General features: G+C 41.8%; 1 protein-coding gene across 1 annotated transcript in view; it reads left to right on the forward strand.

Moving 5' to 3' along the window:
• Window positions 1-19,667, forward strand: part of LOC109299688 (protein SOGA3-like) — a gene marked incomplete at its 5' end in the record, with an annotated part of 81,598 nt that overhangs the window by 45,975 nt on the left and 15,956 nt on the right. Inside the window, 4 exon segments of the mRNA XM_019520210.1 lie at window positions 12,055-12,126; window positions 14,054-14,073; window positions 18,390-18,460; window positions 18,462-18,639. Coding sequence (XP_019375755.1) covers window positions 12,055-12,126; window positions 14,054-14,073; window positions 18,390-18,460; window positions 18,462-18,639 — 341 coding nt within the window.

Here is a 19,667-nt window from a genome sequence, read left to right on the forward strand (position 1 = left end):
AGAAAGTCACAGGCACAGTGGACACATCTACATATATGCCTTAATGTGCAGTAATAGGCACTACTGCACAGTAGTGCCAGTGCATGCTTTTTTGACGCTAATGCACAGTATTCTAATTCCACTGCACATTATTGCATTAGCACTATCTGCCACATTAAAGCACAGTAGAATTAGTCTACTGCACTTGTTGCATATCGTGTAGATACACCGAGTGGGCACATCCAGATGAGCGTGGTTGTGTGGTATGTGGTGCCGCAAACATGTTTGCAGCACCACATAACGCACAGTCTGGTGTTCTCTGTGCTGCAAGAGTGTGCTGCCTGAGCATGTACTGCTTCGTTTTTTTTTCTGTGTGTTTCTTTTGATCCCTGGATATCCAGGGGTCAAAAACCCCACAGAAAAATAACCCAAAGCAGCGCGTGCTTGGGCAGCATGCACTGCTGAAAAGTGGAGCTGGGCTGCTTGGAGCTGCACCAAAGCTGCTGGCTGGGCTCCACCTGGCAGGATCGCCATGGCTGCAGCCCCAAGAGGCCCCCAGGACCCCAGGTAAGGCTGCTGGGGCTAGCCCAGTGCTGGCCTCTGCCTCTCCTAGCCCACCTGTGGCAACTTGTTGTGCACCAAAGCACACATGGCACTGGCGTTCCCTGCGGACAAGTAATGGTGACACAAGATGCACTGCCGCTACATGTCCCCAGGGAACCAAACATCCATGCACATCTGGATGTGCCCAGTGAGTTTAAAGCTGTAAGTGCACTGCATGAGATCAAATGCAGTTGTTTAGATTTAGTCATTTTGCGACTTACCTTTGCTAACGGGTTGCATGTAGAAGGCAAATGGGACATTGATGCAAAGTGCATTCACAGGATTAGGATCAGATTCACTGCTTACTCTGTTAAAACAGTGGACTTGCTGTTTCATAAATTAACTGTTATCTTTCTCTCTGTATTTACTTTCCCAGATGTTCCAGCCTATCATTTTACTTATTCTCATCCTTGTATTATTTTCATCCCTTTCTTACACAACAATATTTAAACTTGTCTTCCTCTTTACACTATTTTTTGTACTGTGAACCTTTCATCATTTACTGTTCATTGTAGTATTATTTTCAGTTTGTTTATTTTGTTCACCCTCCAAGATAAGAGATATAGTTTCTGTAATAGGCACCGCTGTAAAAACACTGAAGACTACTTGTTTGCAGAAAAAACAAACCAAACCAAACCAAAAAAGCAAAACCAAACCAAAAAAAACCACCCAACTGAATAAGAATTCTTCTCACCAAGATCTTCCAGGTAAGTTAGTAGAATGTAGATTTTTTTCTGTTTTTATATTTTGGAATAAAAATGCTATTGAGAAATTAAGCCAATTTATCTAATATTTATTAGATCTTATGGAAATAGAAGCAAAACAGAATTGCTAGGGTCACTTTACATTTTCCTCTAAAAAATTTGGTTCACAAACACAAATGAACATCAAAGCTAAGTTTAATATGTATTCTGTGATCGTACTGCACTGCTTTTGTGCAGGTTGTATAGTTTTGCAACTATATGACAGTGGAGTTTCACAGCACTGTGTAGTACCTGTTTGATACCCAAATACTGCTAGGAACAGTGATTCTCAACCAAGGTGCTGTAGCACCCCAGAGTGCCTTGAGACCCTTTCAAGAGTGCTATGTGATGCCACACAATGTTAGTACTGTTAGGTGTGCAGACATGATTCACAAGATAAACCCAGAGTTTTCAAATAGGAATCTATAATATTAAAACATTCTGACCTGTTGTGGTCTCTCTGAGTTTTTTGCAACCGAACAATTGCTCTATTATTTTTCTGTAGCTGAAAAAAGAGTGAAAACTAAGAACTGGCATTTTGCAAAGGGGACTTTGAATCTATCGAGGGATGCCCTTGGTCTAAAAAAATTGAGAACCACTGTCCATGTCTACATGAGATGCTGACTGCAAGGTCGTTACTGCACAGTCATTTTGTACTTGTTTATAGAAGTACAAAATGACTGCTCAGTAACCCCAGTTACTGCTCTGTAGCACCAATGAACACCTTTTTTGTGACACTACTGCGCAGTAGCCTTGTGCCTCTGTTGTTGCCACATGACACTACTGCGCAGTAGTAACAGGCTACTGCACAGTCAGGGTCTCATGTAGATACAGCCACTGAGTAGGAATTTTGCATTTAGTCTATCACATTTGTATGGGTGTCACCTGAGAAAAGAGAAACACTTTCAGCACCCAATAAAACTACTCAGGGTAGTGGGTGCCCAGCCTTTTTCAGGATCAGCCTTTTTATGTGATATTTGTACCCTGTTACTCTGGTGGTGTTGTGGAGCCATGGGGTGAGTTAAAATTAGGGTGATGTAAAATAATGCAATTTTTTTAAAAACTTGGCTAAATCAATAGTGGGTCTGTGGAAGGTTTCTCTGTCTCATTCCATTGATTCTCTAGTGAATGCCCATCAGCCTTATCCTGTTGTGCCTTTTCTCTTGGTCATTGACCCTTGCCCTTTGCCACTTACCTTTTCTGCAAGCTTGCTGCTGGCTCACTTCACTGTGGCTTGACTTTTCAGTATGACATACTTTCTCAGTTCTAGGCTTATGGATAAAATCAGCATCTGGTGGCCAGTGGAACTGAGTCACAAATGGAGGACATACCAAAGTATGAAAGAACTTTCCTGCAAGAGCCCTTCTCATATACATGTACAACAATAACAAAGCAAAACAAAGCCCATTTCAATCAAAACTCCTAACCTAATCTAATCTAGAAATGTACTCTTAATAATGGAGATACTTTTTGCCATTACTTTTTAAGGATGTCGACACACTTAGATTATTTAAATACAATTCAAACCACAAGTTTCCAGACCTACAAGCCAATTTAGAGTCATTTAAACCTCCTAGACCATATAAACATATACCTGGATAATTTGGTATTATTCTGAGCCACTTCTCTGGGAACCAGTTCAGTGTTATGTGCAGACACCAAACTTCCCATGACCGGTGTCTGGTCAGTCCTCTGAGTATCCCACACTGCAATGCTCTTCAGAACCCTCCTTTGCCCCCCTAAAGCCCAATTCCCTGCAAGGCAACTGGTTGCTCTAGAAATAGTTGCTCAGGTGGTTGCCCTTGATTCTGGGCAACAATAACAGTTAATGGGCCAGTTCGTATTGACTAAGCATGGACTGGACATTCAGTGGTATTAAATGCTCATTGTGCAGTGGCTCACTTTTTCTCACTATTGATTGCTGTTACCATTAAAGATGCACCTGCTCACCTTCCCTCACAGTGTGTCTGTGGAGGTGAATCAAAATTAAGAGTCTTCCTAGGGAAAGTCGTTTTAAAGGTGCAGCATGAGAAAGGGATCTTCGGCAGCTCCTGGAATACCCAATCGCCCTGAAATGTAGAAGTAAGGGTCCAGAAGGCCCTACCCAGTCCAGCCAATTGGGGTCTTCCTTCTGTACAAAGGAAATCCTTGGGAAACCCCAGGCACTGGCCACTGTGAGGCATGCTCACTTCCACCCCCTGGTGGCAGTTTGACAGTACTGCAATGTCTGCAAGGTGACCATTCTACTTGAAACCCCTGGCAGTGTACATATGGCCATCTCTGAACTGTGACAGTTGTAAACTAGTCCCCAGTCAGTGACATTCTTGGAACAGTTCAAGTTGTTATGTGTGTTCCCATCCTAAGTTATTGAGAGGTCTGTAGATTCTCTGGAAATGTGCACCAGGGAAGGATATAGTTGCATGGACCATTCAGGTTCTTTGGCCCAAGAGAATATTTCAAGGGTTGCTGGTTGTGGAGATGCTCGTCTTCTCTACCCCCAGTTGAGGAAAACATAATTTTCATACGGACAGTCACTTAGGACTTGGAATATTTTATTTTTAATTTTGGCCTAGGAATATCATTCTAAATTGGTCCCCTTGCTTTTTCTCTGATAACTTTCTGAGAAACATTTTTTCTCATGTTTGCAGTTATGAAAACCTATCCAGGCTGAACCTTGTGCAAATGGAATTTAGCACAAAGGGCTTTCTTTTTGTTTTAAATGTCATATCTTGCTTTAGGGGAAATCAGTTTGTCTGTTTTAAGTATTACTGACTTAATCCCATAAACAAATTCAAATTCAAACTTGAATCAGTGTCCAAAATTCTGAGCAACTGGACTATTGTAACTTATGGCTACCTACATCTCTTATTTAACAAGGATGTCAGACAGGTATAGAGGACCTGATTCTAAACTCTTCTTAGATGTCATTGGTGTGAAAGCAAAATCAGTGTCTAGGAAGTCATTACCTTAACTATGAATTTTCTTGATTTGAGTATATTTTATGCTCCTGTAAAGTTTTATATCACAGTACTCCACAATGCTATATATCCTAGTAAACAATGTGCCAGGGTTTCTATACTATTATTATGCTTACAAAAATCCCCAGTGTATTAATGTCCTTACTACTATAGTTAAGTTCACCCAGCTACATTGAATATGCTTCAGAAGTGATTTGGAAATTATTTGCTCCTTCAGAATTCAGGAATAGTGAGGGATCTAATGATACTGCGGGACCTGAACCTATTCAGCCTCCACAAGAGAAGGCTAAGGGGGGACCTGGTGACTGTCTATAGACTCACTAGGGGGGACCAGAGGGGTTTGGGGGAGACGCTGTTTCCCCTAGCGCCCGCTGGCATAACAAGGAGAAATGGGCACAAGCTGTTGGAGAGGAGGTATAGATTGAACATCCGCAAAAACTACTTCACCGTTAGGGCGGCTAGGAGCTGGAACCAACTTCCAAGGGAAGTGGTGCTGGCCCCTACCCTGGGGGTCTTTAAGAAGAGGCTGGATGCCCACCTAGCTGGACTCGTTTGAGTCCCATTTCTCTTTTTGGGGTTTTTGTTGTTCTCCCGCCCTGGCGGGGGGTCGGGCTAGAAGATCTACTAGGTCCCTTCCGACCCTTAATCTATGAATCTATGAATCTATGAATACCTTGAAATTGAAAACCACTGAATCAAGGGATGGGAATATTCTCCATATCCAGAGAATTTATGGCTCCATCAATTTCTCATGATGCTTTCCCTGGATTGCCAGTATTAAGCCAATTTTGTTTTGAACTGAGGTTAGATCATTTAATGCTCTAACTCATTTAGGGACTAGGGAACAAATATATGTTCAGATTCTGTGGATTTCTGTAAAGTACTGCTTTATGCCAGCTAAGGACCTGGCCCATAGAACTGAATATCATCAACATAACATATGGTAATCCAAATCATCTAACAATCTTTCCAGAGGCCGTGTGTGTGTGTGTGTGTGTGTGTGTGTGTACAACAAGGGGATGATGAGGTGGAACTCTGAAGGACTTTGGACATAAAAGTCTTTAGGAAGAACAAACAGATGTCTGTTGTATGTTTCTGCCCCCCTCCCCCCAGGAAGGATGAGTGGTACACTGATCTTGCATACTCCATGTGTCAGCAGATAAGTTTATAGCTCCTCTCCCCCCCACCCCATTACTTACTTCACTATCAAAGCTAATGTCCAACCAAAGAAGTGCAGTCTCCATGTCATGCTCAAGTCTAACTCTAGATTGGAGGGAGACCAAGAAGCTAAAAGGATCTAGATTAGCTAAGTCATCAGCTTCTCAGTCATTGATGCTGAAAAAGAAAATGAAAAAAAATGTGGAACTGCTGTAATACCATGAGCACAATGCTAGACACTGCCCATGTCTACACATGCATTTACTGTGCAGTAACTTACTGCTCAGTAAGCAGTTTCTATGCTGGCATCTACACATGCAGGCATTACAATGCAGTAAAGTCCCAAGTCAGTCCAAACACACAGGGTTACTGCTCAGTAAGGTGTCTACATGTGCCTTACTTTTCAGTAACTGCTGAGGCCCAAGTCAGTGTAAGTTGCCCTAGTTACTGCACAGTACAGGCATATACAGTGTACAGTAACCTAAGTTACAAAAAACCTAAGTTACTGCGCAGTAACTGTGCACATGTAGATGTGCCCGCAGTGTCACAGAACCAAGTCAAGCAACAAAAGAAATGTTTATAGGGGAATATAATTAATAGACATTTGGAGGATTGGATCAAATTGAACTATTGGAGGACTGGACCAAAAGAAAGCTCATGAAGTTTATTAAGGACAAGTGCAATGTCTTGTGCTTAGGAAGGAACAACTCCATGCACTGGTACAGACTGGGGGCTGACTGGCTAAGCAGCAGCTCTACAAAAAGGATCTTGGGGTTACAGTGGACAATAAGCTGAATATGAACCAGCAGTGTGCCCTTGTTGCCAAAAAGGCTAACAGTATACTGGGCTGTGTTAGTAGGAGTGTTTCTAGCAGTGTTCCCCTCTATTTGGCACTGGTGAGGCCACATCTGGAGTACTGTGTCCAGTTTTAGGTCCCCCACTACAGAAAGGATATGAGACAAATTGGAGAGTCCAGTGGAGGGCAACAAAAGCAGTTAGAGAGCTGGGGAACATGACTTATGAGGAGAGGCTGAGGGACCTGGGCTTATTTAGTTTGAAGAAGAGAAGATCAAGGTGGGTTTTAATAACAGCCTTCAACTACCTGAAGGGTGGTAACAAAGAGGATGGAACAATGGTCTCCAGTTGCAGCAATAAAAGTTTAGGTTAGATATTAGGACAGTCTTAGATTTCATAGACATTAGCGATGGAAGCATTTCTCACTAGGAGGGTGGTAAAGTACTGGAACAGGTTATCTGGACAGGTTGTGGAGTCTTTATCCTTAGAGATTTTTAACAGTTGGGTAGACAAAGTCTCAGTTGGGATGATCTAGTTGGGGATGGTCCTGTATGAGTAAGGGGTTGGATTAGATGACCTTCTGAGGTCCCTTCCAACCTTCATTTTCTATGATTCTATGATTCTACATTGCAACCTTTTTAGGCAATTTTCTAACCTTACACAGTTTTCTACCAGAGCAGATTCTGGATATGTTTCTTTTAATAAAACCAGGGCACATCTACATGTGTGGGTTTACTGTGCAGTAATCAAAATTACTGCACGGTACGAGCATGTGTCTACACATGCACGTACATACTACGCAGTAAATATGGTGACTTATGCCTACTTGAGCGTAAATTTGATACCTGCATTATGCAGATATTAGACTTATGCCCAATTAGTTACTGCGCCATAACACATAAATTCACTAGGGGGGACCAGAAGGGTTTGGGGGAGACGCTGTTTCCCCTAGCGCCCGCTGGCATAACAAGGAGTAATGGGCACAAGTTGATGGAGAGGAGGTATAGATTGGACATCCGCAAAAACTACTTCACAGTTAGGGCGGCTAGGAGCTGGAACCAACTTCCAAGGGAAGTGGTGCTGGCCCCTACCCTGGGGGTCTTTAAGAAGAGGCTGGATGCCTACCTGGCTGGACTCATTTGAGTCCCGTTTTTGTTTTGGGGTTTTGTTGTTCTCCCGCCCTGGCGGGGGGTAGGGCTAGAAGATCTCCTAGGTCCCTTCCGACCCTAAATCTATGGAACTATGAAACTATGAAAAATGTGTAGATGCCTTACTGCGCAGTAACATTGTGCATGTGGACTGACTTGAGACTAACTTCAGTCCCAAGTCAGTCCACATGCAGTGTTAATGCACTTCAATGCCTGCTCTTGTAGATGCCAGTCTATTCCTGCTTACTGCGCAGTATTTTACTGCGCAGTAAATTTAAGCTGGAGTAAGTGTACGTGTAGACATGTCCCCAGAGAATCTTAATTAAGTCTGTTTTGGTTTAAGAGTCATATCTTTTAAAACCTTTAAATTATAAACAACCTTAATGTTTCCTAAATTCTTGCTACTAAGTTACTTACGTGTATGAAAAAGAAGCGGTGCCTTGAAGAAGCATCTTCACGAACAGGGATATTTCTTTCATCTGAAAATATCTGTGCTCCCAGCTCTAGGTTACAGCTATAACAAGATAAGTGTCTGCTGACACATGTCACCAATGCTTCAGAATCAGAACTAGGAGACAGCAGAAGCCATGATGCAGAAATACACCCAGCAGTTGGAAAATATAAAATTGCCAAAAGCATGACTGTCTGAACATGTGTTACAAAACAAGCTGACCTGTACATGAACTTCAGGAGTTGTTTACACAAATAAGCAGAGCCTTTAAATTTAGCATACCATTTCCTCTAATCACCAGAGAGAGGTATTAGCCTTGTTAGTATGAAGTCAGGAAGAAAGCTAGAATGCACCTCATACTAACTGAATCAGAGGTGCATAGGCTTTTATGAGTCACAGTTTACTTCACTAATTGTTTTGAAAAAACATGCACAGAGCAGGCTATCAAATAGAATTAGTGATATAAATGCAAAAGACAGGGAAGGAGGGAGAAAGAGGGAGAGAGGGCAATGGTGAGAGTCAGAGGGGGTTGGAGAGAACAATAAACCATGAAAACTATAGGGACATAAAAACGAATCCAAGTAATACGATAAGAATCTCCAGTCCCTGTTACGACCATATTTAACACAATCCTGTCTGTAGATGATTTCTTGCTTTGCAATTTACTATTTATTTTAAAAATTCCATTGTTTAATAACGGCTTCTCTGAAGTCAGCGGGAGAATGTCCAGGGGAGTTGAAGTGTTTAACACAGTTTTTGTACATTTCTGGACTTGATATCTGCTTAATGTCCATGCATCTGTCATGTAGGGATCACCCCATCTGTCCAGTGTAGACAGCAGGGAGGCACTATGTGTAGGTGATGGTGTATATCGTGCTGGTAGAGGAGCAGGTGAATGAACCTTGGATGTTATACTCTGTGTTATTTGTTCCAGTGATGATGTAGTCTGTGCTAATGAGGGGGCACAACTGACATCTGGGTCCACTGCAAGGCCTGCTGTCTTGGTGAGAATAGGAGTTAGATAGTCTGTGGCTGGAGAGATGCTGTTTGAGGCTGGGGAGCTGCCTGTAAGCCAGGACAGGTTTTTCCCCCCATGGCTACCTCAAGATGATCATCATTTTCCAGGAGGTGTTGGAGGTCATCAATGATGTGTCCATGGTGTTCAAGCTGGGGGCTGTAGGTGACAACCAGGGGGATTCTGTTATTCTTGTCATAGGGCTGGTATTGTACCAGGCTGGAGTAAGGTTTGAGCCTTCCTCTATTGATTTCAGTGGCTACAGTTTTGGGATTGTATTGTAAGTGTAAGAATCCTTGCTCCAGATCCTTAAGGTTTATATTCTGACCAGGAGCAGGCACTGGAAGGAGGAAACTGTGCGCTGCTACCACTGTCCTTGGTCAAGCCTGGCACTCCATGCAGCTGCTCCCCACAGCTCCCACCTAGAGCAGAACAGGAGCAGCTTTAGGACTCCTCTATGCTACTCTCAGGTCAGCCAGGGATAGCAGCAGCAATGTCGGTATGGGGGCAGATACCCTTCCCCTTCCGCTTTGTGAGCCTGCTCCATGCCTGGCACCCTGCTGTCTACTGGGGGCTCCAACCAGACCTCATCCCCATTTAACGATGGTCTGTGGGGTGGATTGCCACAACCCCACTTTAGTAAATCCTAGATCTGCCCATGGGTATGACCAGTGCACCTCCTGAGCAAGTCTAAACATGTTGAAAAACAAGTCCTGCCCACTCATGCCATCTGCACACCAGATTCATCTGGTGAAAACACATAGACGATTATTCTTGATGGTAGCACCTCAGCTCTGGACTCCCTTCCCTCTGCAGCCTGTCAGAACCTGAGCCTGGGCATCTTCAGGAGGCATTGTCAGACTTTTTATATGGGCAGGCTTTGAGCAGGAGGAGTTATGTTTTTGGACACTGTTTGGGGACTTTGTTTATTACACACAGCTCTATTTTGAAGTTTTATCTGTTTTAACCAGTGGTGTGCAACCTTCTTGCCCTACAGGCCAGATAAGTGGTAGGGGCCAGTCCACAAGCTGGATCAGGCCCGGGGGCCCAGTACTACCCCCTTCTTGCCCCATACACTGGCATTGGCCCCTGGGAGCTTGATGCTGCTCCCTTCCACACCTACGTGCCAGGATTGGGATCCAGGAGCCTGGTACTCCTCCCTCTTGGCCCCTCTCCACCAGGATTGGGCCCTGGAGCCCAGTGCCACCCAGGCCATCCCCGTGCACAGGGATTGGGCACTCAATCCAGAATGCAAGACTCAGGGCTCCCCATGAGTGTGGAAATTTGGCAACTAGGTAGTGGTGTCACCTCTCTTCTGCTGTCAAATTTCTAGAGCTGTGGGGAGTCCTGTGGGCCAGATTACATAGTGGCACAGGCCAGATCTGGGTTGATCATCTCTGATATTTTTACAATATATAACGCAAATTTATCTTACAAATATTTTTTTAATGTAAGCTGCCCGGAGCCTTTTATGGGGAAGGTGATGTATCAGTCTAATAGCTAAATGCCCACTCCATACACGGGCAGGTCAACAGTTTACCAAAGAAAATCACTCAGAGCAGGTAGAATGGCAATTTAGACACACCAGGTTTAAGGAACAGGAAAGGCTTCTTGTGTTCTCCTGACAAAGCTCGCCCACATAAAGGTCAGGCATAATCTGCCAGCAGGTTTGACCCTGAAACCACACAGGCATAATTTCTGTTGAGTAGGAAACTGTCAGTTTAAAATAGTCACTTTCTAAGCAGAACTGCCCTCTAAAAATAAAAGGTACAGGGCAAATTATGCCATCACTCAGACAAATATGCCAATTTGACTTCAGTGACAGTTGCACATGCTGAGGGCAAGGGTGGCCTAGAAACCAGCTCCTTCTCAACCCAATAAATAGTCTTTCCAATCTTTGAACTCATGGACAGGCTCCACAGCAAGTAGAATACCTTATACAGTTCTCTCTACAGTGCCAGGAACACCTGGAGCAATGGCCGTTGAAGCTGTCTAAAAGATACCCACTGATTTTGGTGGGCTTTGGATCTGGTCTCCTAGCAAGTAGCATAACGTTCCTCATAGGCCTGATCCTGAAGCCTTTACTCAGTTTTCATTCCAGCCTTGCTGGTAGTGAAATGAATGTGAAGATTGCCTGAGTGACAACATTAATTTAGGCTTTGTCCTAGTCAGCGTTTAATGTTTTATTTCACACTTCAAAACAATGTGCAATAGCATTGAATAAATACATTAGCATTAAAGTTAATGTTTAAAGAAAGCACCAGAGTAAAAAGTAGTAAGGTCATATTCTCCCCTCATTCATCATAATGCAACCTTGTTGAATTCATTGAGGTGATAGTGTTGTAAGACGAGGTTTCTACCTCAAACCAATTAGAGGTACAGGTCTTCTCTAAGTTACCAGGGCACAGGGCATGTGTATACACCACGGTCGTATATTTCAGTTTAATTCTCCCTAAATTGAAGTAGTGGGTCTTTAAAAACACCGCTTCAATTTAGGGCAAAGCAAACTCCCGTGGTGTGGACACAAGGGTCAGGCCAGACCCTCACCTGCCTCTCCGGGGAAGGGGTATGTGTGGCTGGTGCTTCCTTCCATGGCAGCAGCAGCACCCCCCCAGGCAGCACCTGCCCGCAAGCACCTGGCCCAAGCGGACAGGTGTGGCGGGAAGCACCGGGCCCCTGCGCAGCTCAGGCAGGCAGGCAGGCTCCAGGGAGAAAAAAAAAATCAGGCTTGCCACTTTTTTGTTGTTTTTTTCCTTCAGTGGAGCCTACCTGGATAGGCTGCTGCTAGGCTGCCTGCACAGGCTGCCTGCACAGCCCCTGAGATGCACAGGGCCCAGTGCTTCCTTCTGCAGCAAACTAAACCACCTCAGAGATGTTTTATTTTGCTGTGTCCCAAGGTCATTTAATGCACGTTACACTGCCAACATGTGCAAACAGCTCACCATTAAAACACATTATGCCACTGACACGTGCAAACAGCTGCAACAGGGCATTAAGTCATTTTAAAGGCCAATTTTGTGGCATGTAAAAATGGCCCTTGATGTCAGCTGGGCTGTCTGGGTATAACGTAGGGCAAAGAGCAGTTCTGAGGTTTTACAAAAGAAGGCTTTTTGAATGAATGGGCCAATGATTTTCTTTGGGAATATTCTGTCATGTAATCAGGCATCTTTGTTTGTTTCCTAAGTGGCTTTTGAAATGTTTATAAACAACCCAAGTCCCATTGGGTATCTCACACTGGAAGAGAAAAAGTACCCAAGTAATGTATTCAATAGGGCTTACACTCAGACCATATAAGGAAAAAATGTGTTTTCCCTGCAACATGCTTAAATATTTACTATAAATGCACCCTGAGCTAAAACCCTTATGCTTTACATGAACTCTAGCATGGACACATTTTATTGTTCCTCACAGAAGATGGGAAGGGGAAGAAGAGCAAAGCCAAGTAAGCAAAGCAGCCCCTGGAGGCACACATTACATTCTCAATCCTACTAGCAACTTCTGTTATCAGTTGATTCATGCCTGTCCATATGTGGGTCCCACTCCAGGCATTTTACTCATGCATTTCAGGGTAGAATTTAGCCATTGGTCTGTCGGTCAGCTTGAATGGAAACTAACCGTGTCCTTCCGGAGGCTGGGTCACACTGCTGACACCTGCTCTCCCCTCTCCGACAGATGTGCAAAAGGAGTCTTTCCCTATAACTTGAATCCTCCGACAGAAACCAGTTGCAGTTTTAATTCATAAATACACCTGAGCACACAAATAACCTCCATCTACAAGTGCAAGTGGGGACAAGAAGGGGCATGACCCCATACCCATGCCACTGTTGCTGATGTGCACATATCCACTGTGTGCACCAGGGGGAGTCTGTGAAGCAAACAGGACCCTCAGAGAGAGCTTAGATTTGCACTGTAAGAAGTTTAGGCCTGTCTGTACTGAGTGTACATGGAATTTGTAACCTGTCACAAAGTGTTAACAAAAAAATCCACCTGGATATGCAAAGAAAAACATTAGACACCACAGGCTGCACTTTCAATCCTGACTGAGGCCCTGTCGAGACGGGAGGTGCAGGGAGTTGGATGCAGTGCCCTGATCTCCGCTGCCCGGTCCTGGTGTGCATCAAAGCTGCAGCAGGCAGATCGAATTGGTTATGGTGTCATACGGTCCTTCACTGACCTTGCATCTGTGGCAGAAATCAAGTCCATCAGTCTGTTCCCAGTCCTTGATACGCCTGCTTATATCAGGGTTAATAGGCATGGCTGGAACAGGAGATGTCCACATTTTTACCAGAACACCCCTGGGCAGGGAGAATTTCTGTGGGCTATATACCTGGCCAATTTAAATCCACTTTGCTCTGTTGAGAGGCGTTAAGTGGATTTAATAGACTGGAGAATCAGTATCCCATATCCTTATGAAATAGCAGAAGTGTTTGTATATATCCTGAACAAGGCATTTGTCATCATTCCCAAAATACACATCAAATAAGATTACACAATGGCTAGTGATGCTTTACTTCACTACTGCCAATATATATTTGAATACAGAAAAGAGTTTAGGAGAGGGCAGGAGTTTTAGACAAGCTGTGAGCCATCATCAAAGGTTGCCTCTGTAAACAAAGCCCTTTCCTTTTCAGTGTGGGGATCAAGCTGTACAATTTCAAAAGAATGTCAAACGCAGCCTGAAAACTGGGTGTAGGATGGATAAAAGAATCCTTCTTTAAAACAGAGAGTTAGCTTCAACTAATAAAAGAAATCTAAAAATGTCCATTGTCATAGCTTTTTACTAACACTGTCTGCCTTGGCAAGCTTTAAATACTGGGCTGTGCCATAAAACCTAAATACGTCCTGGTCTTGAAGTTGTTTACACAAAATAAGAGCAGAGATAAAGTTACAGAGCTGGGGGTTGGAAGAGATGGCTTTAAAGCCATCCTCCGGGTACTGACGTCACATAGAAACCAGCTGCTGGGATGATGCTAAACGGAACTGTTTTTCAGTTTGTCAAAGTTGTGGAGTTAATCAAAGAGAGTTGCAAATGCTGCCCCAGATAAAGTGTTTTCATCTCTGCCCTGGTTTTCTTGTTTCTTTTAAAGATCGAGATTTGCAGAACTGGAACTCTTTATCCCAGCTAGCTATGCATTTCACCGCTTTCACTGCTACATTTGAAATGGACTGAAAAACTTCCAAAGGATTTCTTAATTCACAAAAGGTATGGTTTTTGTTGGGTTTTCTTTTGTTTGTTTGTTTTAGGCTCACGGTGTTTCTTGAAGACTTTTGGCAGAACTTGTAAGATAGAAAATAAGGGTAATGAATGTTACAAGAATGATAAACAGTTTGACCAGAGAGTTATTTAAAAATCTGCCTAATGTTTATATTTGTATGTAGGTCAGTAATCACCCAAGTATGTAATAGTTTTTTACCCTCCAGGAACTGCTTCTCATTGGTTCAGGCAGATTTTCAAACTGTACCTGATTTGTTAACAAGAGAGGTGACAACCTGTTTTTGTAAACTTGATATTTCCTTTGTTTTTTAAACCATATATTGAAGCTTGATGTCTTCACAAGTTAAAAGTGTGTACTATCTTCAATACCTGTTCCTTCTTTAAAGAAAATAAAAATATATCAATTCATTCATTATGCATCCAAAAGCTTGCATTGTATCCAGGGTTGTTGGTTGTAGCCGTGTCTGCTCTCATCTGCCTTGCATCTTATCCATAGTTGTGCATTAATCACTCGCTTGTAAATCAGAGGAAGATTTGTATGTCTGAATAGCTGGGCACATGCACTCTAGCTTGTCTCTGTGGAAAAATAATACCTTCTCTTTTGATGTCACAGCAGCTTATTTTTAGCAGTTGCCATACTTCTGATAGAGATTTATTTCATACTATTTTTCATTTTTGATATATGCTCAGAGGAGGGTTAAATGAGTAACATTAGAAACTAGGAATAGCCTCAAATGTTTTTTTTTCCTTGAGAGGGGGGAGGGATCCAGTGAAAGTAGAAGGGAAATGTAGTTGATGTAGACAAAATTGATTAGGTGTTTAAAGTCAATTTCTGTAATGAGCCTCTGACCTTGTCTAGGACATGTGCAAAGTGCCAATACCACAAGAGAACACACGCTGTGCCAATCCACATGGCAAACTAAAATTTGGGTGCCTTTAGATTATAGGAATTATACAGAGGAAAAAAGATATAAAAAAAGAGGAGCACTGGTTTTCCATGTGTTTGTGCTGCTGCTCAAGCCTTATGGAATGCCTGTCGTAACAGGCAAGTGCTTTCTACAGGCTGTGGTTATATTAGCAGTACCAGAAATTGTGATTCTTGGTTCTCAGGGAGAAAAGCGTTAAAAGATAAGAATCAAAGGCCTTTGAGGAACTTAATCACCATAGCACCAGCAGCAGCTGTAACAGCAAAATTATATGGTGATCCAGTCATTCAAGAAAACTGTGAGTATTTGCACTTGATAGGGAAATTTTAACAGTACAAACTGCAATGCGAGGAAGAAAAGGAAGGCAGAATGAAAAAAACTGGCCCCCTCTACACGTTACATGTACCAAACAATTTACCAGCCAATTGTACAATTAATTTGGGCTGGCTACAAGCGCAAATTAGCTATCACACCATATGAAGGTCTGTCCAGAGCTGGAACATGTGTAATACATTTCTAGCTGCTTTTTCTATCCAGCTTTAATTTGCATGTGTAGCAGGGTCTAAAGAAGCATTTTTGAGGGCAGCTGTAGAGCTACAAGTAAATAGTGGTAACTAACCTTTTTCAGATCTTGCTTATATTCTGGTGGTCTCCAGTCTATTTGTATAAAGGACCACTTATATGAGGCAGATAGTAAATTTTGAAGATGGATGTGAACAAAGGAGTGATCAGGAATGACCCTAAAAAAGCATCGTGGGACTTTTGATATGCTAAACTGCTTTGTCAATGCATCCAGGAAAGGAGGGCATTCTATAAATATTAAACTGAAGCATATGGCTTTCACATTTTTTCTAGTAATATTTATTCATTGATTCTGATTGAATTGCAGTAATTATCACTGATCATCAAAGGTAGTTTTGCAAACAACAAGGTGAATATATCCCTGTCTCTACCTTATGCCTTTGCATGGTTCTTTGCTATAAACATTTGAAGGAGGAATTAAGTGAGGAAATAGAGAGATTATTTTGCTTAATTCCTCTAATTTCACTTGGGTGGGGCTTAGATGGTCTATAAAAAAAGAAAACAGCAAAAAAGGTCATTAGCAGTGTGCCAAATTAAGAACTGCAACCTTTCCTCTAGTGAAGTGTAAAAACGCCAAAAGGGCTGGAACAACAAGATGTCTCAGTTACAAAAGCTCTTCTGGGCAGTGCAGTGTTGTTTTTGATCAACATTTATTGCAGTCCTAAATGCCAAACTGGAGTTTTGGCCCTGGAGAAAAGCAGGCTCTATACTCAAGCTTGCTTCCATATGAAGCTGTGAACTTGGCCAAAGCAGCAAACTCAAACTGGACTTTATGTTGAGAATGCTGCATTGTCCTTGAGCAGCTCTGTTAGTTGTACAGATCTTCATTTTTTAAGATGAGTTAAATGTTTCTAGGCAGGTGAAATCCTCCACATCCAGGATCTTGCTGGATGTGAAGCCTGTTTTGGAAGTGGTTCAGATAGAGCTGAAAAGAGGAAAAGAGAAGAGGGAACTGGTTGCTCTTACAATTTTCCAGTGACACATCTGAGTGGGACTTTGAAAGAGCTAAGCTCATACATTGCATTGGACAGGTAAAGAATTCCATTACATCACTGTGATCTTGAAAAACAGTGACAGGGAGGTTCAGTGTTCACTGAGATACTGCCTTCTAAAGCCCCAGCATCCCTTGAGGGATCTTCACTAGTGTCAGTGTAATGTGTTGTGGCAGGACTTCATCTGATTCAGAGACACCATTAACATATTGGACTTCAGCTCACTTGTTAATGAAAGAAGCTCATTAGCTTAGTATTTGGCATTAGCTTAGTATTTGGCTGAAATAAAACAGATGCTGATACTCAATGATCACATAGTAGGCACAGCTGAACCAACATGCTTTGCCCAATAGAAGGTGCTTTGGTCAAAGGTTTGCACGTGACTCAAAAGGGAATTGCAGAGGTTTATAGAGGTGAGTAATCACCATATCAAAGAAAACATGTCCAATGAAATGAATAATTGTTGTGACCTGAGAAGTAACATAGTCTCAGCCTCTCTTCATTGACTAATACAATTTGTAAGTATATTGTGAAGTGACACAGGTATTTCTGTTTACCTAGAGAACATAGCAGTCTGTTCTAAAAACCAAATCTTAAAAACCTACACATCAATATATAGCAGACATTATGCCATGCAAGGTTACTAAACTTCTGCTTCTAAGAATGAATTATAATGTCACTTACATGGGTATAGCAGTAAATTTGCTGATGTGAATGAAATACTGCTGTATAATTTGTGAAAGTAAGAGGAGTATCATGCCCATGAAAGCTTCAGGAAAAAAGCTTTGCTGTACACACAAACCATAATATAAGAGTGCTGTTTAGTACATTTTCATCCAAAGTTTTTATAAGGTGTTGAGCGCCATAACTTACATTTGTTAAACATGGGGAAATTGAAATTCAGAGAGGTTAAATGATTTACTCGAAGTCTCATACTACATCTGTGTCAAAGGTGAGGATAAAACCTAGTTCCCTTGTCTCTGAGACCCATGACTTGGGAATATATACTCTAATTTAATTACATTTGTAAAACCAAAATGCATGATGGGTTTATGTGTGAAAGTGGTTTTACCTAATAGAGAACACTCCATTCTTACATACACATAAATATGAAGATGTGTGAGTGAAATTTTGAGATTTTTATCTGTAAGTTCATTTATTTTTATGTAATTATATACATAATTATGTGTATAATAGATAAACACACAATCCTGTGTTATATAGATACACACACATACTATACACTATATACTGTATACAAATATATATACTACTAGGACTTATTTTACATGTGGCGGTATAAAGTCTGCATTATTCTGAGCAAACTTACTATCTTTAGATTTGTAGCTGAACTGTCTTGTGACAACTATAGACAGCATACTTGGCCACTCTGCCTAAAGGACAGATCTTGCAAGATTCCAGGGCATTGCTCTGCAATTCACTCTGAGAGAAATTAAAGGTGCACAGCAGCTTGCAACAGGCTCTCACTACCTTGTAATATCAAGTGCTAATATAGCACCATTGCTTTATTTCAATAAGTTTGAATATTATCCATTTGTGTACATTTCCTTTGTTCTTATGCTGGATAGCTGAAGTGTGCAGAGTAACAGACTCAGTGTGATATCTTATATCACATTTAGGAGAGTTTGAGCTCTTTTTCTTCCTGTTGCCAAGTTCTTCAACATATCTGTACTATAGTATGTGTTTATAATTACAACCCTGGTGCTGTCTCCTGCAAACCAGTTTCAGCACAACTGGAATTCATTGCCTGTCTGTTCTATTTGCTTTATTTCTTTCCTTGAAGCTAGAATCAAAGGCATATAGGACTTCTTCTGATAAGTTTGCTCCTAACTTCCAAGAAATATTCAGGAAAGAAAGAGGAGCAGAAACAACTTTTAGCTGATCCTCAGACTGCAGCAATGGACCTACGTAAACAACTGGAGAATACTGAGAGAAACTGGAATAAAGAGAAGATGGAACTGCTGGAGAGATTTGACAATGAAAGAAAGGAATGGGAATGCCAATGGAAGGTCATGCAGATGAAGATAGAAGAGGTACTTACACTTATTGAGTGGTTACAGCCTGGTTAACATTTACATTATTGTGAAGTCTTTTGATTTTTCTCCTTGAATCATTAGACTGTACATTGTTTGCTACTATGCACTTGTAGAGACTGAAGGTCAGCTACATAGTCTGGGCTGACTCAGCATTTGAGACATTGCTTATTTTATACCCAAAGGCACAAAGGAAGGACTAGTGTGTCACTTTGAATCATTGGTCCCCCATCAAATTTGCCATGATATTGCTGGCAGTATATAATCTTGCCAGACAATCTGGACACAAGCTGCAGTGTGCATTAAATGAGTGAATTTTTAAAAAGTCAGGATACTGTCTTCAGACAGATCTGTGTGAGGCTTAGTTGTATGCACAGTTATTAACAGAATTCCAGTATGGACATTGTAACATATAAATCTCCAGCTGTAAAGAACTGCATGCACCATGCCCACTGGGATAAACTCTATGCTACTTTATTCATTAACATCAACAGAAATGCCATGCATCAAGCAGTAAGTGGCATAGGATGTGAGAGATTTATTCAGGCATGGACTTGCTATATTTACGAATGACATTTAGTAAAAAATGTCTATAATCAACAACATGCCAAAACCTAAACACAAACAGTATTAATACCCAGTAGCAAATGCTCAGCCTTTGTCACGTCTACAGTGCTTCCTTCCTGAGACCTTTTTTTGTAATTATTTATTGTTCTTTTAAATCACAGTAATCCTCACAACAAAATCCTGCACCCACTTGTTAATGCACAGGTTAAGCTGCCTGGTGGCAATTTACCCAATGCATCTTCCGCATTTTGTATTCTAATATGCACATGAAAATACTTTCTGCCAATGCCATCCTGTAGCTGAGCTATGTAGGAATAAGAGAGACTTCTCACATGACAGGGAAATAACGAATGGAAAAAGAAAATAAAGCCAAATAAATCATATCCATATCCATGATGTTTGTTTCTATGTATTTCCCCTTTAACTTCTATTAGGTTTGAGAATGATATTCACCTCAACTT

Source organism: Gavialis gangeticus, unplaced genomic scaffold (assembly GCF_001723915.1).
Source record: "Gavialis gangeticus isolate Ggan-Ray unplaced genomic scaffold, GavGan_comp1, whole genome shotgun sequence".
Classification (NCBI taxonomy): Eukaryota; Metazoa; Chordata; order Crocodylia; family Gavialidae; genus Gavialis; species Gavialis gangeticus.